The sequence below is a fragment of the Lemur catta genome, chromosome 1 (assembly GCF_020740605.2).
Source record: "Lemur catta isolate mLemCat1 chromosome 1, mLemCat1.pri, whole genome shotgun sequence".
Classification (NCBI taxonomy): Eukaryota; Metazoa; Chordata; class Mammalia; order Primates; family Lemuridae; genus Lemur; species Lemur catta.
In genome coordinates this window covers 65809595-65831494 of record NC_059128.1, presented here as the reverse complement: position 1 = coordinate 65831494, position 21900 = coordinate 65809595, and the positions used below count along the sequence as shown (strand labels likewise).

General features: G+C 40.4%; 2 protein-coding genes across 6 annotated transcripts in view; one reads left to right on the top strand and one right to left on the bottom strand.

The window, feature by feature from the left end:
* ACIN1 (apoptotic chromatin condensation inducer 1) overlaps positions 1 to 19509 on the bottom strand; it is a 32034-nt gene extending 12525 nt beyond the window's left edge. For 2 of the 5 annotated variants that reach the window (XM_045525619.1, XM_045525639.1), the window contains exons 1-8: positions 18866 to 19509; positions 17372 to 17437; positions 15275 to 15386; positions 14740 to 14859; positions 8135 to 8223; positions 5782 to 7050; positions 5062 to 5280; positions 4336 to 4451 (exon numbers count right to left, since the gene is read on the bottom strand). In XM_045525619.1, coding sequence (XP_045381575.1) covers positions 4336 to 4451; positions 5062 to 5280; positions 5782 to 7050; positions 8135 to 8223; positions 14740 to 14859; positions 15275 to 15386; positions 17372 to 17437; positions 18866 to 19177 — 2303 coding nt within the window. In that variant the 5' untranslated portion in view covers positions 19178 to 19509. The remainder of the gene's footprint in view (positions 1 to 4335; positions 4452 to 5061; positions 5281 to 5781; positions 7051 to 8134; positions 8224 to 14739; positions 14860 to 15274; positions 15387 to 17371; positions 17438 to 18865) is intronic. The other 3 variants (XM_045525632.1, XM_045525623.1, XM_045525646.1) reach the window with 2 other exon arrangements.
* Positions 18661 to 21812, top strand: C1H14orf119 (chromosome 1 C14orf119 homolog). The gene is made up of 2 exons (XM_045525672.1): positions 18661 to 19514; positions 20967 to 21812. Exon 2 carries the CDS (start codon positions 20968 to 20970, stop codon positions 21394 to 21396), a length of 429 nt encoding a protein of 142 aa, XP_045381628.1. The 5' UTR covers positions 18661 to 19514; position 20967; the 3' UTR covers positions 21397 to 21812.
* Positions 21813 to 21900: the final 88 nt, after the last annotated feature.

Sequence of the window (21900 nt, the reverse complement as noted above, 5' to 3'; positions counted from 1 at the left end):
TAACACTCGAGCTTTTAGCTAGGAATGAAAATTTCCCATTGCTCCTTAAAATCTTAAACTTACATGCCAACCACATGCTAAAGTGGATGTGTTTACATATTACTTTAGACGTTTCCTTTCACGTAGTGGAACCTGTCTGCTCAGAATAAGAGCACTCTGGAGTGCCTAATCCTGGCCCTGGCCCTGGCCCCACCCTCTTACGAACTGTGTTATATTAGTCAAGAACCTGGTCCTCTCTGTTTGTTTCTTGATCTATAAAGTGGGGACAGTAACAACACTCATCTTATGAACAGTGTAGTAAGTGTTAGCTCTTAAGAGTCTGGCTTGGATGACACCTCAAGTCAGGATATACATAAAACACACATACATTCAGTAGGCCATTATCTCATTTGATGGACCTCTGGAGCCTTTTTAGAGTTTCCTCAAAAAGCAGATGGCTCATTCTCTGATACAAAGCCATTCAGTGATTGAATTGACAGGTTTTCAGCAACGCTCTCATCGTCCTATATAATAACCGTTACTTTACTTGTCCCCCACCTCCACCCTGCAGAATTCCTCAAGGGTAGGGACTGCATCCCTTAGCCTAGGGCCTAACACAAAGAAATGTTCCACAAATATTTCTCAATTAGGGTGTCATTGCAGGTACTAAGTGGACACTTACTAAATGCTTGGTGACCTAAAAGTTTTCTTCTTAACAATTTTTTTTGGATAGAATCCCAGAGAATGTTATTCCACAGGAAATGTTACCTTCAAACATCCTCAAATAAATGTTCCCTGTCCACTCATTGTCCTAAAATACTCTCAGCTGCTAATATGCTGCTTCAGAAGTAGCTTATTCGAAATAAAAAAAGGGGGGGGGTCAGGAAAAAAAAAAGTAGCTTATTTGGAAGAAGAATTTTCTGTTATTGGAAATTCTATTTCCTTTTTTCAAGAATAAGAATTTTACCACATCTTCCTTGGTCTTCTTAAGACATAGGAGGTTTGTGCTTTCTATTTCCCCATGATCATCTCCATGGGATCCAAGAATTCCTGATTTTATTTTCAGAAGATACTTAGGAATACTTGAAATTGTTTAAAAAGTAAACTCCATCTACCTGCAGAATCAGTCCCAAAGCCTTGTTAGCTATGTCGGAGCACCACACAGCTTTTCTTTGAAATCTCTTTCAGACAAAAGGCATCTCCCTTCCCCCTTCAAGTTCTTGCACAAAAATATTCCTGAAATCTTTGAAAAATCTGTGAAATTGCACAGGGAATAAGGGGTAGTGACAGCTATCCATAATTAAACAGCATACAAAGCATTAGTAGCCCAGAAGATAAGGATAGAACTACTTGGAGACTAAGAACATCACATTACAATTCATTTGTGAATATGAATGAGATCAGAGAAGCAAATGGAAAAGGAAACTCCTACAGGCATATATATTTAAATTTTAGTTATTATAGAAGACTCATGAGGAGCTGAGGAACTGATGTGAAAATTCAATAAATAGTGGGACTTGATACCTCTAGGAGCACACTAGTTCCAAGACAGCCAGGAACAGTATGATTTGGGGGTGAGGGGGGGTAATGTCCTTAGACACCAATTTCTCAGTGAGCAAACTCTACTGGTAACAAATTCTGGTTTTTAAAATTATGCATCATTTGGGATACTGGCATCATAGGTCCCCTGGGGAATATCAATTACACTGTCATACTGGCTTAAAGAACAGTTTCCGTCCTCCTGCACAGGCAAAACGACAAATATGCATAGTACCAAGAGCCTAAAGTTGCTATTGCTTGCTAGGTTGTATACACAGGAAGGTTGTATTTCGAAAAATTCAGGTATGAATTAATTACAGCTGAATGAATGATACAATTGCCCACACAAACAACTTTTTCTCCCTTTTTTTCCCATAATTTTTTTTTCTAATGTAAAAAGAGTGTACCACTATTTTCTGCTATATGAGGACATTTTCCTTATATCCATAGTAGGCAGAAGACAGAATTTTGGAACAGGGCTCAACTGAAACAGAACTGAGGCTCACAAATTCCTGCTCCAAGCAATGAAAAAGACACCTTACCTCATAAATTTAGAATTCTTCAGGCACAATCAGAATCAGAATGGATTTAACTAAGCACAGCAAAAGATAGGCAATCTCTTCCAACTGGTGAGAGGTCCTTGAGGTAGAGTCTAATTTTTTCTTTTTTAACACTTTACTGCTCTGTTTTTAAAAGTCATGTGACTTCTTGTTGAGACAGACAGGAAAGCCAAGGTTAAGCCACAAATGGTCTTTTCCATTTAGCACTGTTGATCCCACTTTTAAAATTGGCCAGGACTCTAGAGGGCTGTCAGGCTGAACACTAGCACTCAAAGGCATCAAAGATCAAGAGCAGTGTTGTGCATTAGTTGTAGTAGGGCCTCCAGAAATGTAGGCAAACTGCTCAAAGATTCATTTTACCAAATCCAGTGTCAGAATAACAAGTGGATTTAGGTCTTTGGGTATGTCTTATTATCAGGCTGTTGAACAGACCATCTAGTAGGCACGTAGAAGGAAAGCAGTAAGAGGGTTACGTGTAAGCTATTCCTGAGTGCAGACTGCTCAACTGAAGCTTGCCTAGGCAACAATGGACAATCTTAGTATTTGCCGCCCAAGGTGTCCCACTTGCCTATCACCTTATTAGAATCAGTGTGACTAGATTATCTCAGTCATAAAATGAAAATCAAAGCCACCTTTACCTAGGGAGAAAAACCTCTATGACTTCAAGCTTCATTTACCCTGGACTTGCATGGGAAAGTCTAAAAAAAAATGTACTTCAAAACAACATAAAATGCCTTTCTGTTTGCTAGGATCTCAAAAACCCACAGAATTTTAAGGCTAGCAAGGAGCTTTTCAGAAAATCACTTCCTTCTCAAAGTGTATAAGAGGCAGTTCCCCAGGCCCAATTAGTAGCAGGTTGTCAATGCCCACGTCAAAACTGCTGTTTCACAAAGGGCATGCTCCATGGAATGGGAGAAGGCAGGTATTATGTTTGGTTCAGAGATATGGAAGGGAAGATGTCACCCCATTTCCTCATCGATGGTGTAGCTGAGGAATCCTGAACACCTTCCAGAATCCGCTGAGTTTTCACTTTATGGTCCTAGAAGAAAAACCCTTTTCCAGAGGATAATATGCCAATCCCAGAAGGGAAAAACAAAAAGTTTTCAAAGGAAATAGGTGAACTTTTGGGTTCCAAACCAAAAATGCAATGGCCACAAGATGGCAGCAGAGGCAAGAATATCAGAATTGACAGTAGCAAGGGTGTATCTAAGGCAAAAGCTCTATAGTAAGGAGTATAAAATTATCATTAAAGTCACAAGGAAATGAGATAAATCATGTCACCTGCCCACCACCCTCCAAAAATCAGAGTTAAAAGATAGTTTAAAGCTCTCAGAAGAGCATAAATTATTAGACTATTACACATGGGGAAAAATCATACTGGTAGTATTAGTGTTGAAATGACATAAAAACGAGTATGGAACAACTTTCCGCCAACTGTCTACACAGGACATTCTTCAAAGCAGTTCAGGATTCCTGATGTCTGAAAGCTAAGCATCTTATTCCCACAATGCTTCAATTTTTTCATTTCCCATAAGACTCTGAAGCCAGAAATTTTGGTTCAATGGCTTCTTAATTTACAATACCTAGTTCAGAATGAATACATAACATATTCAATTACAAATTTAACCTGATATAAGATTATTTCTCTAGGACTTAATATAAGGATTAAAAAACTCACATTAACTGTATAAATGGTAAGATCAATCAAAGGGTTTCAGGGGCCCAGGAATAAACTTGACTTGATGGAGACTTCATATTTTGCTGTACTGTATGCTGTGAGAACTAACTAGGATAGACTGTAATTAATAAAATGACAGGTAGTAATCAGGGAAAATGCATGAACTTAAAAACACTACCCAGCTGTGGCTCTCTTTATAGACCCTCAACATCCTTTATTAAACTGGGTTCCTGGGTAAATATGAGTTAAAGACTGAGTTAAGATGCCCTGAGTCAATCCCATTACATGCTCTTGAGTGTGGAATCAGAAGCCTTTGTTGCCTACACCTCAAAGGAGGTGGCTATTTTGGCTTGGATGATCCCAGATGTGTTTTCCTTAAGTCCTGACCACTTTTCAGATCACCTTGAAAGTTCTGGTGGCAGCTCCCAACATAGTAATTGAAGTCTAGCCTTTGTCCAGATAAAGTTCTGCCTTCAGGTTTTAAAAGGAACCTAGGACTGCTCAAAGAACCACAGGGAGCAAAAAACTATCCCACACCTGTAGTTCCTTGTTATACCCCAGTTGACACATATCACTTACACAGAATGATGAATCCTTTCTAATTCTGGTAGATGAGAGGTCTGAGTCTCTGAGGTGTGGGGCTGTGTGGCAGCTGGTGGCTCTGCCTCTTCAGCTTCACACTTCTTTGGGCTCCCCTGTCAGGAGACAGCAAAAACAAACATAGCAAAGTACTTAAATCTGTTTGGTTCCTTTTCTTCAACCTGGAGCTAAAATAAGGCAGCAAAGGACATACACAGCACTAGCCCCACACACGGCCCTCTATATCTTTACATCATTTTAGAACATAAAATGGAATATGGCTTAAAAATAGGTACTTCAAGAATTTTTATACCAGTAATCATTTTATTAGAATTCTTTTTTGAGAGAATTGAGAAAAGGCTTCCTTTTGGGCAGATAAAAGGAAGAACTGACCCTGAGGGCCCTGGAGATAAGAACCTCCCTTCTCAGCCTCACGCAGAGTTTCCATGAACAAGGGAGTCAGTTGGAGTTAAGTAGGATTAACAGGTACCCCCAACCTTCTCTACATTTCTACTGAACCTTGTAACTTTTTACAAGGTTTCTTTAAAACTTTTTGAACCATTTGGCCCAAAAAAAGTCAGACAAGAGAGAAAAGTTAAAAAAACAAAAACAAAAAAACCGACAACTTTTTGAACCAGACTAACTTTTCAGTTGCATAGCTAAGACAAAAGGAAAAATCTTGCTTAATCCTCCATCTCCCTCTAGGGAGGGGTTATGATAGCCTACCCGCTCAGGCTGTAACCTCTGGGTCACATGCTTTTCAGCTGGCTCAGGCTGGCTCAGACGCCTCATTTGGATAGAGGATGAGGAGATGGAAGTCTTCTCCTTTGGCTCAAGGACCTGTAGTTGTGGCACTGGTGGAGTTGCAACCTCCTGACCAGAAGAGGGGTCTTTGGTTTCAGTATAGCTGGTGCTGCTGTCCCTAGAGACTCCAGGGCTCAGAGACTAAAGAAATGGAATAAAACATATAATAACAAAAACTATTGTATACGGTATATATATATATTCAGTAGATCACTGAATTTTCCAACTTCTGTTGACCAAATTTAACACTTTGGATCTTTTTGTATGTGTTTACTCCTGTTTGAGTTAGTGATCTCCTTGACTGCTTATTCAACAAATTATTAAGTTCCAATTAGGTGCTGGGTCCCGAGATACACAAAAAGGCATACCCATACCCTCAAGAAGTTTACATCTAGTGGAGAAGATGAGTAAATGGATTCAACTTTCTCTAGAATCAAAGGGACTCAGAATAAAAAAGGACCCTATTTAGGAAAGCAATGAATTGAAAACAAAACTCTGAAATCTGGGAAAAGTCATCAGTGAACTGGGGATTAAAGGAGGCTTTTCCTGTTCCTGTCAGAAATCATGACTGGTTCTCCTGGGGTTGAAACACACTGGAGTACAGACAGAACATTAATGCACCTGGGATTCTCTCATACTCACTTTTCTGCTGTTGCTTGATGCTGAACGAGAACGTGAACGTGATCTGGACTCTGATGTTGATCTGGAGCCCATCTTGGGTCTACCATGAGGGTTGGCATGAGTACATGCCTGGGATACATCTCTCTGCTTAGATCTTGGAGGTGAGTGAGACTGAGAGCCTGAACTGTCAGGAGAGTGAGATCTTGATCTAGAACTGGAGGATGAAGATGAGGAGGACCGGCTAGAAGATGAATCAGCTGACTGTTTCAATCTGTGGCTTGGGAGAAGGGTATGAGAAGTTCTTCTGTCTTCCTTCTGTTCCAAAGATGGTTGTTTCAGAGACTCTTCAATGATCCCTTTGGCTGGTGCTAATTCCTCAATTTTTAGAGGGAGTGGCTGAGCAGATTTGTCTGACTCAGTTACAAGACCCTTCTGGATTGAGTATTCAGCCAGTGTGCTTTTCTGAACTAGAGGCAGGATACTCTCTTCTGGCACTTTCTCTGGTAGAGATTCTGCTTTGGTGTCTGTAGGACTTGACAAAGGAGATAGGCGTCTCACTGACTGGACAGTATGCTGAGATATTAATATCTCTCTGGTCTCAGCATCCTTATTAGGAGGAGATAACTGAATGAGGACAGGTGGTGCCGGGCCTTCCATAGGCTCTATTTCCTCTTCACTCTGGAGTTGTGTATGAGGTGGTGGAGAAGATGCTTCCTTGGTAAGTAAAGGTGGAGGAGTCTCCTCCTCACTGGCAGTTTGCTCTGGCTGTAGCACAAGTGGGGCCTTCTCTAGATCTTCAGTCAATCGAGGAGGGGAAGGAGACTTAGATTTTTCCTCCAAACCTTGTGAAGATTTTATTTCTCTTTCTTCCTCCTTAAGGGGAGAACCTGTTTTCATCTCTTTCTCTTGCTGCTGTCTGGCCAGATGACTTCTTCTTGCCTCTTCCTGGGATCTTGTAACTCTCCCTCCTCTCTCTAACCCCTCCTGTTCCTGGGATCTTATGGTTTTGGGTCTCTCATCTATCACCTCCTCTGGTTTTGCTTTGAGTATCTCTTCCCCCTCTTCTTCCTTAAACTGTTTCAGGATTGGTGCCTCCCTAGATTTTTGTCCCTCATCTTCTTCTTCTTCCTCCTCTTCATCTTCCTCCTCCTCCTCTTCCTCCTCCTCCTCTTCTTCTTCCTCTGTCTTCAAATTTCGATCTGCTCTGACCCTCAGATTTCTGGAAGGTTTTTCTTGATCCTCTTCTTCCTCAGCAGCCAGGCTGCACTCAGAGAGCTTGGCTGCTCTTGCCTGAAAGAAAAGATACACAATGGCTCCAAATGTATCCTCTCACAATCAACACAGGAGAAAAAGCATCTGATGATATACCCCTAGGAAGGAGAAATTCAATGATACACACGCTCAACAACAGAAATAGGTGTGACAGTCGACAATCATGACTAATGTGGGCTCTCAAGGGAATCAAAATAGAGTTACTAAAGGGAATACAATAATGAAGGTGCTTCTAGTTTACTTTTTTAGCTTTAAGTTTTTAAGATAAAATATAAACAGAACATCTAGAAAGTGGGGGGGGAGGAACTGACTTATTATCACTTAATATGATTATTTTTTATCATTTTGGTATATTTCTTTTCATTCTTTTTTTCCCATCACTTTTTTGCATCATCATAATTACACTACACATAACACTTTTGCATTTTGCTCACTTAATGTCTTATCACATAGCTTTAAGGTTTTAATTGAATAATTATGTCATATCTTGTCTAATAAGGTGCTTTAAGAATATAGACCAGACTTATAACTTTCAAATTTAGGATTTTTTTTTTTTTTTTTTTGACAGAGTCTCACTCCGTTACCTGGGCTAGAGTGCCATGCCATCAGCCTAGCTCACAGCAACCTCAAACTCCTGGGCTCAAGCAATCCTCCTGCCTCAGCCTCCCAAGTAGCTGGGACTACAGGCATGTGCCACCATGCCCGGCTAATTTTTTCTGTATATATTTTTAGTTGTCCATACAATTTCTTTCTATTTTTAGTAGAGACAGGGTCTCACTTTTGCTCAGGCTGGTCTTGAACTCCTGAGCTCAAACGATCACCCGCCTCAGCCTCCCAGAGTCCTAGGATTACAGGCGTGAGCTACCCCGCCTGGCCTAGGTTTTTTAAAATATATATTCACTTAGACATCTGAAGGCCAGAGCAGATCTTAAAAAAAAAAACAAAAAACACCAAACCAGAAAGATGATGAAGAGGAGAAAGATGACGACTACAAAGAAATCTAGAGAGATAGTAACTGTAAAACAGTCTGAGGAAGAAGAGAAGGAGATATCCAAAGCATTACTAAAGAGGTGATAGATGCTTTAGGAGGTATCTGTGTTACCTGTCTGACCCTCGATGATCGTCTTTCTCCTTTCCTTGGTTTCTCATCATCAGATTCACCTTTCTCTTCAGAAATAGAGGAGCTTTTTCCTAGTGAATGAAACAAAATCAAGTCAAATTTATGACATGAGCACTCAATTCATGGCTTTTTAAAATCATGCTTTCTAAAATCCAACCAATTACAGCATATGAACTCATCAATACGTATCTATCTAAATTTCTTTATCATCTATGCTGAAGAAAAAACAAAGCCCTAAGAGCCAGGGTCCTATTGATCATTCTTGCTGTGCCTATGTAGAATATTTTCAACACTGCAAAGCCAATTCACATATTATAAATAACTCAAATGAAAGTAAAATAACTTCCTCTTCAAATTTTCTAGCAGGGATGCACAAATACAAAGTGCACTTATTTATACAAAGTGTTTTCTTATTCTGAATAAAGCTTAAGACTTCACTGTGTGGCCAAAGGCTCTGTGTCCATTTTTTTGGATTGCCTATTGCTATTACTTGCTAATTTCGATGAAAATGTTATGGTTAAATATACAAGTCAATTTGTACAATGACACACTCAAGAATTAAGTACTTAGATTAATGGTTTTGAGGGCCCTAAAGTTCCTAGAAATTACTTTAAGCCAACTGGACAGAACTTCAGAACTGGGTCCTCTCAATTATGTTTTATGTACTAGAGCTCAAGGTGAGATTTCTTTTTTCTTCTTAGGGGAAAAAAAAAGTTCTATTAAAAGAAAGCTTCAAAACCACCAATCTAGGTCATCCTGAATAATAACTCCATTAAAACTGAAAGAGGCTGGGCGTAGTGGCTCATACCTATAATCCTAGCACTTTGGGAGGCCGAGGCCAGGAGTTTGAGACCAGCTTGAGCAACACAGTGAGACCCCCATCTCTACAAAAATAGAAAAACTAGGCTGAGCACGGTGGCTCACGCCTGTAATCCTAGCACTCTGGGAGGCCGAGGCGGGTGGATCGTTTGAACTCAGGAGTTCAAGACCAGCCTGAGCAAGAGCGAGACCCCATCTCTACTAAAAAAAATAGAAAGAAATTAGCTGGACAGTTAAAAATATATACAGAAAAAATTAGCCTGGCATGGTGGTGCATGCCTGTAGTCCCAGCTACTTGGGAGGCTGAGGCAGTAGGATTGCTTGAGCCCGTGAGTTTGAGGTTGCTGTGAGGTAGGCTGACGCCACGTACTCTAGCCCAGGAAACAGAGTGCGACTTTGTTTCAAAAAAAAAAAAAAGAAAAGAAAAAAGAAAAATTAGCCAGACATGGGAGTATGCCCCTGTAGTCTCAGGTACTTGGGAGGCTAAACCAGGAGGATTGCTTGAACCCAGGAATTTGAGGTAGCAGTGAGCTATGATGATGCCACTGCAGACTAGCCCAGGCAGGAGAGTGAGACCCTATCTCAAAACAAAACAAAAAAACCCCTGAAAGAAATTTCTACTCACATTCCATGAAGGAATGTAACTATTGGTAAATCACTGAAGTAATTTGAGTCTCAATGTCTTGACTGAGAAAAAGGAGAGGCTGCATTGGATGACAGTTCTAAGTTTCCTACCAGCATTAAAATATTACATAGAGTAGCAATGCAAATATTGACAAGAACCTATTTAGAACACAGCATAAGATCGTTATATTCCAGATACTTAATCAGCTAGAGTGGCCTCAATTTTAATACAGTACAAAAGGTTTAAATGATCCACAAAACCATGTTCTACGCTAATAGTATTTAAATTGGTGCAAATAAAGCAGATGGTTTGAGTTCTAACCCAAGAACTTCTCTCATTTCTATATCTCAACAATCTAAATGAACTATGTTTTACTTCTGTAATCAAAAAACAAAAAACCAAATGAAACTGATAAATGAACTAGAAGACTACACATATTTTGCAACACTTTACTCTACGATCACCTCTGAATACATATCATTTCATATTTGGGTAAATGAATAAAGACTTTGCATTACGGTTTTATGTATAGGATATATGATTAGGATACAGTGAGAGGCCAGACTCTTTAGCAAACATTTGAAGACATCTGTAAAACAGTAGTGTAGTGGCTATAATAATCAATGATAATTTTGTAACTCAGTGACCCAAAATAGGTTAAATTATAAAATCAATAAAACCAAAAGAAAATAATTTTCATGAATTTTAGGCAAAGCTTCTTTGCAAGTATAAGCAAAAGATGATTTATCTTAATTTAAACAACAAGAAAAAAGAGGCATGTACGAGGTTGGTCAGAGATAACTATGTTAAACAAGGTCAAATGAGTGATTTAGAGTTGCAATTTAAAAACTGGTATGTACAAACAAAAACAACCTTTTTCTCCACCTATTGTAAACTGTATGCTATTCTACTGGACTATAATGTTATTTTTGATATTGTAAAACTGCAGTGATAGGATTCTGGATGATTACTCCCCTGGAAGCACTTGAGTAATAAGTCATCAAAGATATTTGGGAAAATGGGTAGGACTGTTCAGAAAGTTTTGGTCATTACTATTATGCAAAAAAAGTGAAAACTGGAGGGAACCCTCAGACATGAAACAAGGTATTAGTAAGCAATACAAAATATAAAGAAGAGGTGAGGGATCTCTTTCTAATTTCTTGGAAGGAGCTGATGTGATACAGACAAGCTTCTGGGAAAGGAGATATCTTCTATTACAAGCACATGGCCACACTGAGTGTCTTAAGGCAGATGTTAATAGCATGTGCAGAAACTGAGCACTTAAGCTAAGGGTGGAGCCAGCAGTGATAACAGGCTAATAAATATATTTCAGGAGTCAAAAAACAAGTCAGGGTGAATGTAAGATGTCCAAGAGTCCAAAGCCAGAAGCCTTCAGGAGAAAGGAAAACGTGGCTGTTAGTGCAGGATGTTTAAAGGATGCCTAAGGGCCAAATAGGAAAGTAGTTTCTTCATCCTAGAAAACAAATCCCTGGGCAGGATTTGTGGGACCCAAGTAAGGCAGTTAGAGATCACAGAAAAGCCTGTGGCCAAACAGTAACCTTAGGTAATGATAAGAGAATCAGGAATTAAGAGAAGAGAGATCTGGCAATGATGCCAAACCTAAATGTGACTCATATTAGTCCTATAAGTAATTTACCTAGCATTTCTCTAGAATCTCAGCATCCAGATTTAATATAAGAAAAAGGAATAAGGGCTACATGCTCTGTAAGCCACGGGCTGGGTAATATCACCTGTGGCTACACCTTTATTAAAGAATCAGTATTCTGAATATTTGTAAATATTTTTGTATTTTCCTAGGTTGAGCTCTTTTAGAAAACATTAACTAAGGGCAAGCAAGAATTTTTGGACACATAGTCATGATATAGAAGGGAATCCAGAAAACTTCTGATTATGGCAGGTGGATATGACTCCCAACACCTTGCAAAAATCTGAAGAAAGTGGTGGAGAGAGAAAAAGTCAAGGGGGAAAGTCAGGGAGGATTTTATAAACCAATTCTTCTTTCTTATTTGGAATTTTGCTTACCGCACATAAATAGGAGGCTGCTGGAATATAAGCCAAAGATCCTGATAAAAACTCCTCCTTCAGTTATTCACAAATTGAATTGGTCAACAGAATCACTTGAGGACTTTTACAAAATGTGGAATCCCAGGACTCCCACTCCCTGAGATTCCTGGGGTGGGGCCCAGGAATCCACATCTTAAATATAGTAATACTTAAAAAAAAAAAAAAAATCCTCAGGTGCCACTAGTGATTAGCAAAATATGTTACTAGGAACCTTAATCAAAATTTTGTTATTAAAGAGATAACCCCCAAACATCCAAAGCCAACAAATAAGCTGCCACTGCAATGATTTACTGGCCTATGACAGACCGACATTCCACACTTGAAAGAATCTGATTTCTGGGTAAACACTAGGGTTAATGCTGATCCAACTAAACATGGTAGAACTCCAAACTACCAACCCATCTGGGACTTTGACTAAATTTTGTACCATATCTATGATGAGATTCATATCTTAGCCAAGATCAGAGGTAGGAAAGTTTATGGCATAAAGTACACTGAAAAGCACTTAATGCAATTATTAGCTGCACTCTACAATTTACTACATTCCTACTTTCTAATTTATTTTTCACCTCTTTCCTTTTATCTCTGTTTTTTTTCTCTCCATCAATTATAACCATGGGCAGAGACCTGCTGATGACATAAAGCACTGAAGAGACTGGTTGCCCTCACTCTAAATCTTTGCTTTTGATACCTTAATTCTATTTCAGAATTCATTCTTCATTTTCATTTCAAACTACATGTAGAACTCAGAGTCTCTCTTTTCTTAGAAAAAGAGAGGTCCTTATCAAATCATGGTCCTACTAAAAATTTTCAATGGTTCCCCCATTACCTATAAAATAAAAAAAAGCTCATACTTATTGGTTTGGCATTTAAAGCCCTGTGTTATATCATCCCAATCCCTTTTAAAATGTTTCACTGACTATTCTCAAATATGAAACACTTTACTCTGGCTAGACTAGTCTACTTCCTCTCCTGTAAAAATACCACATTCATTGCTATCTCTATGCTTTTGTTCCTTCCTAAAAATACCCTCTCTTGTCTCCTCTCTGCTAATTTAAATCCTATCCATTTCCAGGCTCAGCTCAAATCCTATACCTCTATCATGAGGCTCTAACACTCAAGTCCCCAGAGCCCTTCTACTCTTCTGAATTCCTATGGTACATGCATCTGTATCATTTGTCACATATTAACTTCTATTGTTAGTTTCACGTGCAATTGTTCTCTATTATTGTAGCACATTTTACAATGTGCTAATTCCCCTTATACTCTAGTGCAGACACACGTATGCAGCAGGAATTCAACAAATATTTTTCGACTGACTTTTATTTGAGAAGAAAACACAAGACAATTTACAGAAGAGCTTTTCCTTTCCTCCTGGCTTTATAATCAGGGGGAAAAAAGTGCTAACAGCAGAGTGGATCAATTGAGGATCTACTACTCTTATATCTGGGGAGAAAAGACATCCCTAAGGAACTTAAAAATTCCAAAGTGTTGGCCAGTATTAATTTATTGTTTCTAAAAATTTCCCTCTAGGTCTAAGATTATGATCAACAAAAATAGGCACTGAGAAAACTAGGACCTCAAAATCAGACTCAAAGGCTCTCCATTTTTCCTATCCTTTCAGGAAATTTCTTCCAGCCATTAAATATCACCTAGAAATCTATTTTCATAAAATAATTCTGTATTAATCAGCAAAGGTGGAAATTTCCATACATCCTAAAAGCACTGATCATGGAGGGTACCCCCCCAACATTAATGATGATTCAAAATACTTGATAACTTACACATTGGTTAAATATACCTACTGACCATCCACATGCCTTATATACAGGTTAAGTAACCCTTCCCTGAAATGCTCGGGATCACAAGTATTTTGGATTTGGAATATTTGCATTGTATTTACTGAAATGCTCCAATGAGCATTTCATTCAAGTATCATGTGAGTGCTCAAAAAGTTTTGGATTTCAGATTTTGGAGCTTTTCAGGTTTTGGATTTTTGGATTAGGAATGATTAACTTGTACATGTTCTCCTCAAATAATACTCTCTTAGACAGGTAGTTCCCAAAAGACAAAGGCTGTATTTATAGACTTTTGCTTGAGATACTATGCAAAACTGGGTGCTTAATATTATTTATAGCTGGGCACAGTGGCCTGTAATCCCAGCACTTTGGGAGGCAGATGCAGGGATATCCCTTGAGACCAGGAGTTCGAGACCAGCCTGGGCAATATAGCAAGACCCTGTTTCTACAAAAAATAATAATAAAAAAAAATTAGTTAGGTGTGGTGGTACAAGCCTGTAGTTCTACTTGGGAGGCTAAGCCAGGATTGCCTGAGTCCAGGAGTTGGAGGTTGTACTGGAGGTTGTAGTGAGTGATCACACCACTACACTCTAGCCTGGGCGACAGAGTGAGAGAGACCTTGTCTCCAAAAAACAAAAAAAAAAGAAAATTTTTATGAATTAATCTTGCCCAAACCAATCCCACACACTAGGTTAGAGCTCCCTGTAATATGCTCACAGAATACTCTGCATTGCCTCCCACAGCACTTAGCACAACTGTAATCAATTATGTAATTATCTGTTTAATGTCCATCTTCTCACTAGACTGTATGTTTCTTAGGGAAGACTTGTCTTTTTCTTTACTATATTCCTAGTGCCTAGAACAACAGGTGCTTGATAAAAATTTGTTGAACAAATTAACAAATTGCAGCAGATGCCCAATCTAGGGGGACGACTGGATATGTAACACATAACATATACAATTGGTGAATAGCTCAAAGAGTTGTACTGCTGCTAAATGCAGAGATAGAAGAGTCGAGGAGCTACACATGAGAAGAAAAACCATACTGCCTCATAAAACACTGAGAAGGTAACACAAAATATAAGTGAAAGCAGACTTCAAGAAGGACATAACTTCCATGAAAAACAGATGTCAAATATCAATGTCACAGAATTTCCCTGGGACTTTAGGGAGGCTTAGCATGAAAGGAGGCGTAACTACCTCCCCCCACCAACTACGCAGGATTGACAAAACAGCGCAGTGGGGAGGGAGATACGTACTGGGTGAATGTCTGCTGAGCTCCAGCTCTGGTCTCTCCAGGCTGCTCTGAAAGTCAGGAGGCAGCAGGGAAGCCACTCCCTCAGGATGGATCATCTCGTCCTCCGACTCAGCTGAAGCTTCTGCAAAGTACAGATTGGGTCGGGGCAGGGAGGGAGTGAAGGGCTCAGCATGTGGGAATACGTAGAGGTGTGAAGGAGGTCAGGCAAAGTCACAGATACAGAGATACATACCAAAAAGAGCACCGTACATAAAGAAAAAACATCCTAGGATTAAGCTTTACTTCATCTAAATGGTAGCTTAATTTACTTATAACTCTTCCTTTTGGCAGGAATCCTCTTCTAACAGGACGTCAAATTAAGTGTCCTCTTCCCTGACAAAAGTAAATAGTAATTCACTTGCTCCATAAACTACCAAAGCAAATAAGTAGCAGTTTCTACCTGACTTATTCCTGAAATTGCCTGGTAAGACAGGCCTAGCTACTTGGTGACAGGGATAAGAATGAAGAAGTTGTTACAAGTGACAATCTGGGCTTACCTTCAAATTCTGCAGCTTCTCGAGCTTCACGTTCCAGACGCTGCCTAAGCAGCTCCTGCTGCTTTTCCAGATACTGTTTTATGAAACTGTTCTGGCTCATTTCCTCACCAATCTGTGTAGAGGAAATGGAAAAACATGGTCTAGAAAAGCAAACCAGGAAAATACAAGGAAGAAAATTCCATGGAGCAAAGGCCTACCCCTTGTAGCTGGACCCAAGAAAGATAACTAAAATGTTGGAAGGCCCTTTTCTAAGCTACTCTTATATTGAGGATGGGAATAAATGGCCCCATGAGGCATAAAAAATGACAAATGGAGGAACCACACATAATTTTTTTATTTGAAATAAAGTGATGCTGGTATATAATTAACTTAAAAAGAAATCAAAATTCCTGTAATCATACCTTTTAATCTAAATTTTTAGATAATCTGCAACATTATCTAAAGATAAATCCAAAATTTCCTGTTAGTAATTTCAGGAAAGAAAAAGAAAAAAATACTAGTTCCTCCAAAAGATCAATTTCTACCTTTCCAGGAAACATTCTGTCAAACATCTCCAAAATTAAAGTATAGCATTTTAAGTTATGAAATTGAGAGACTAAAAGGGATATCCATTCACCATTTTGACAGAGTTATAACTCTATTTTCTTTGGGTGAATAAAAAAAAATCCTTGGTAACAATATTGAAAACACAGGAGTTTACCACTTTTGCCATTTTTTCCCTATAATACAGACTCCCATGTCACTGTTCTACCCTTCAGCTTTCTCTTCACAGGTCTTCCTCCCTAGAACCTTCTTGTTTAGCAAGTCCTATTAAAGAAGTCCAGAAAAAGGAAAAAAGCCTTAATACTTTCTATGTTATTATTCACATTTTCTAAGCATAGTTAATGTTTATTTTCACCTAATGTATAGACGAGTTTCTTTGTACTCAATGGACATTGATGAAGTGTGGGTTACATACATTAGAGAATATGCTTGTTTGCTGCAAGAATCCTATGTTAATAAAAGCTTCAAAGACTAAAATGCAATGGGTAAAAGAAATATAATTAAACTGATTAACTTATGCAGTTTCTTATGCTAGTTAAAGTACTTAAATAAACCTCTGAAAGCTGGCTAGATTATGATACTTGCAGCTTAATGAGGTGATAACAAGGGAGTAGGAAGGCTCTCTCGTTTTCCACAGTATCCTGAGACTTCACCTAGTACTGGGGCTCCACATCATTGCATTAACAAAGACCTGGGTTTTTCATTAAGTGACTGTAATGAGGGGATTTTAAAAGCTGAAAGGAATCTTAAGAGATTGTATACTCTAAAAATTTTTGGTTTTGTTTTTTAACTATGAAATGATTTCTTTAGAACAAATCTTATGCAGAAACTCAACATATAAAGCAGATAAAAGTAGATCAAATCTAGATAAGACAAAGGATAAACCTTGCTTACTTGAGAAGAATATATCTTCCCTAGGAAGCCTCCAAAAGCAGTTCCACAAAACCCCAGAAAAGGAGTTATATAAAACTATGGCTCTAGTCTAATCTTTTTTCATATTACAGATAAGGAAACTGAGGAAACAAAGGAAACCAAGGCCTCCAAAGGTTAAATTTCTTATCCTAAGTAAGCTATTAGTAAAGTTTAAGAGTGACTGCACTTGTAATGGTGGGTGATTTACAAAGGATTAAATCCTTGGAAAATCTGTCAGCAAAAGAGTTCTTGATCAGCAAGTACACTGCCCTATTAGTGGTCTACTTCATATCTATATTTAAAAATATCAATTACTTCTCCCAAATCAATGGTAAATAAATGACTTCAGATCCCCGCACTATACTTAATCAATCAGAGCCACACTTTTCTACACACACTATTTCAAGTATCAGAAATTAACTAATAACTCCTTATTTACTCTTGATTCAGTTCGTTACTCCAGGCCCTTGTGTACAACTGGACTTGATTAGAATTCAGCTGTCATGGTATGAGAACATTCCTGAGCAAGGGAATTTAGGAAAATATTAGTGAGAAATTAAGCATCAAGTATACAACAACATGTTATTCCATGTGTCTGTACACCCAAACAGCCCACTCCACCTAACAAACTTTCTTTCTTACCTGGGAATTTGGCTGGAATGCAGCATGGGGTGTTGAGTGTTTCTGTAAATTTTCTAGCATTAGAGCCTAGTACAGAGAAGGGCAAAAGTCAGAAACCAGGAGGAAAAAAGAAAACAAACCCCCTCCCGTCCCACAACCTCTTCATTAAACGCAATGACTTAAATACACACTTAAACTGTACTCCTTTTCCAGGAACCTAAAAGCCCTATACTAACACAGTTCTCATTCATCTTCAGAGGATCCTTAAAGGTAACCATGGTTTGTTACTAAATGTTCACATGTAAAACGCAGGCACACAGAGATCAGTGACCTGGCTATGTCATAGTATCAGTGACAGAACCAGTACTACAATCCCCACTATCTTCTGCACTTTTGACAAGTGCCCCTTCTGGCCATGCAGGTAAAATTACTTCAAATACTTCAATCAGCTTTAAGTACACGAAACCAACATGGGGCTGCTGCTTTGGGCCTGACTGAGTTACGTGGTCAAAGAGTTGCCCAGGACTAGATCTACTTGAATAAACTTGTATAATGTCCAGCAGAATGGCACCTACATTTATCAAATTTATAAAAATTTGAAAGAGAAGGCTACAGAAGAAAATGACCACAGACCCTGTAAACTGTGATCTCACTTAATCCACACACACACACACACACACACACAAAACTGTCAGTTTCTGTATAAGCAACGGTCTGCCAACACAACCCCTGAACCAACCCAGCCCTAATTTGTACTACCTGCCACGTATCCTGATGAACTCTAATTAAAACCAAGACATCCTCATTTTCCTTCCATTTACACCAAACCTGTACATACCAACCTATCTACCTCAGGACAATCCTACTCTAATCTACTCAGACCGATTCAAAATCCCCAACACACACCAACCTGCCTCACTTCTCAATATTTATCAAACTCTTATACATTCAAATTGCTTCTGGATGCCATATAAATCAAACACCTCTCTCACCAAGTCCCTTCAAATAAAGGTCTCTCTTCATCTCACCTCCTAATCTAATCAAGCAGACGGACATTTTACCCCAGCCCAATTCTATTCTCGCGGATACGGATACCAGCCCCATCCACCCCTCCGTCCAACTATACCCCTAACTCCGACCCAGCCCAATTCGCCCCCCTCAGGCCAGCAACGCCGGTGGTAGTAGTGGGATTTAACTCCTTCTGCAGCGCATGCGCCGAAACCACAGACACAAACAAGGAGGGGGTGGGGGAAGGAGGAAGGAGCTTAGGACACTCCAGGAGAGTAGCGCGCACCCTCCCATTTTGGGCTCGCGCCGCTGCCGTTAAGGCGGGAACCGGCGCGATCTCTATTCTAGCGCGAGCCTCACCAACCACCGAGCGCGCGGATCCAGAGGCTCGCGCTGGCGGCCTGAGCGAGCTCGCGCCGAGCCCGGACACTGCGCCTGCGCCGCGGCAGAGACTCGTCTCTACCGGGTCCGCTCCCCTCCGACACCCCGGCAACGCCGACTCCTCACCCCTTTGAGCCGCTTGACCAGAGCACTCTTCTGCCCGCTCTTGGCTAGGCCTCGCTGCTCCAGTGCGGCCTTCAGGTCGGTCACCCGCAGCGCCTGAAGAGGCTTCCCGTCCAGAGTCACCTCCTCCAGCTCCGCCATCTTGCGTGAGGTACTCGGGTCCGTCCCGACGGCTTCGGGCATCTTCGGTAATTTCCGCCAACGCCCTTCGAACGTACCGAGCTGACCCCGCCCACTGCCATAGTCTACCCCTCGATTACCACTCAGAACACCCCGGGTTCCTCCGGAACTGCTCGGTTGTTTCCGTCTCGACATCGGCACCAATCGATTCTTTCCATCCGCTTGGTCTCTCCTACCCCTCCCTCGCCCTGCTTTCAGGCTCGGTTATCTTCGACTTGCCGAGAGTTTGAGTCGAATCTATTCGGAAGCCCTCGACTCTGGCATAACCGTAATCGGAGATTTTCGGCTATCTCCGGACCTAGAGCTGAGTCGCTGGGGCGCCTGGGTGTTTGGGGCTGGTCCGGGACCGGAAGTGCGTGGGATGTCCGGCTGGCCCCGCTTTGGGTTTTCAGGAAACATGGAAGCGGCGGCGGTAGTTGAAGTCTAAGGACTCTTGTGACGATCTCCGGGTGCCCTCAAAGAGGAAACGGAGGTAAGCTGGGTAGAAGTCCCTCCTTGGGCCAGGTCAGACTCGGTGTTTGTGGGTTGCCCTACTAGGGCAAGCCTGCCACTCTTTTACGGAAACAGCCGCTGCCCCCAGTCCGCGGAATCCCGCCACTCCCATCTAAGGCTTCGTTGCTTTTTGGGGGACACCGGAATAACAGGCTCCGTGGCCTCCAACGTGGGCAAGAAGCAGCACTGTATCTTTGGACCCTGTCTGTGAACTGATTTAATGACACTGAATTTGAGTTTGCCTTGGAAGCCATGTGGCAAGACTCTGGAAAAGTTCTGCTTTCCTCCGAAAAAGAGAATAAAGTTCTTTTAGGAGGAACTGCTCATTATAGGGCAAGAACTGAAAAAGGCAAGCGCCCTGACCTGTTTTGGTACTTGAACTAATGTTAGTAAATTTTTTAGGGCCTGCTTTCTTTATCACTGCAAATCCTCCAGCCTGGAGCAGAAGAAATACAAACAGTAAAATAGGTCACAGACAAATAGCTTGAGGTTTTCATTGTTAGAGATTCAAACTCTGGGACTGAAAACTATTAAAGTCAAATTGGCTGACTTTCAGTTGCATTCATGATCCAAAATCAATTGCAGGACACCAATAGGCATCATATTAAACATTAAGGAAAATTGTTCAACGACATGAATTATCATACAATAGTATAACACTTCTTAGATCCCTAAGCCAACAAACCAGCTGCACTGTTTTTCAGAGTCTTGAATAAACACTAAGCTTTTGGTTTTCTTACTGTGTTACCTGTTTTGGGTAAAGTTCTCACATACTCTGCTCTTTGATTTTTCCTAGTACTTTACAGGAAATATTAGGAGGTAACGGATGTTATGAAGTTCTTGGCACAATTTCAGAGGCTACATGCACATGCAAAGAAGGCTCTTTCATCATAATGTGATGTTTTTTCTTTTCTTTTTTGCCCAGCTGTTGGTAGCTCCAAACAGTTAGTATCTAGGCCCTGACCAACTGTATGTACTAGATTTTAATAAGTATACTTTTTCATGTTAGATAAGATGTGATGGGCCAATATTAATCGTTGCTTTTTTCTTTACCCAACCGAGAACATAGAATGAGGAGGGAGAGAATGAACAAGAAATATGTTGGTTATTTTTAGGTTCTTTATAAGAAAGATGGAAGGAGGCAGTGGTTAGGGAGAGTAATGAGTTTGAGAAAGAAAGAGGAAGGCTGGTAAATATGAAGTGAAGTCATTCTTAGGTGACTTCTCTAACGTAGTTGGAGAATAATCTAAAGCAGCGGGGGGTGGGGGCGTGGGTTGGGGACCACAGATCTAAAGGACCCTGTTATTTTCCTGTAAACTGAATTGGTGAAAAGTAATTTTCTCTGTAGATGCTGGTAGAGATTGCTTGTTGCTGAGAAGTTATATTTTGGTTGTGCATCCAGAGAGTGTATAACAATGCCTTTATGTTTCAGGATGCCACTGGAATCATCTTCCTCTTCGATGCCACTATCCTTCCCTTCTCTCTTACCCTCAGTACCAGACAATATTACTGACTCTTCCCTTCCCCCAATGTCTTACATCACTTCCCAGGAGATGAAGTGTATTCTTCACTGGTTTGCCAGTTGGTCAGGTCCCCAGCGTGAACGTTTCCTACAAGACCTGGTAGCTAAGGCAGTGCCAGGAAAATTACAGCCACTACTGGATGGTTTGGAGCAGCTTAGTGTGTCTGGGGCAAATGGACCACCTTCTATCTTTGAGTGCCAGCTACGTCTTTGGGATCAGTGGTTTCGAGGTTGGGCTGAGCAGGAGCGCAATGAATTTGTCAGGCAGCTGGAGATCAGTGAGCCAGACTTCGTGGCAAAGTTTTACCAAGCAGTGGCTGCTACGGCTGGTAAGGACTGATAGGCATTCAGATCAAAGAAGATAACCACAGCTGATGGAGCCAAGGCCATGACTCTACAGTGAGAACTCAATTCACATGTGTCACCTAAATGTCTGGGGGTGGTATTCTGATTAGCTGGCTGAACTTGCTGGCTAGCACAGGCATGGTTATTTCAACATTAACACCATGTCAGCTGGACTCCTAGTATAAATGTTATTCCATCTAAGCAAATGCAGATCATCAGTTTGTCTTCTAGTTTGCTTCTTTCCAAGAGATGTCAAACCCTCAAGAATTTGATGACTTCTTTTGCAACCGTACCGAAAGGAACCTACACATTATAACTCAGGCCTGCTGCTGGCCCATGAGGTGTATAAAGTAGAGTCCTCCTTCCCCAGAAACAGGAGAGGACAATAAAAGGTCATATTTTTATAGTTTAGCTGGATTCAGATGGCTGGTTTTCCACACTTATCAGACTCTGGCATAATTATGTAACATCCCAACCACTAGCTTTCCCAGTGATGATT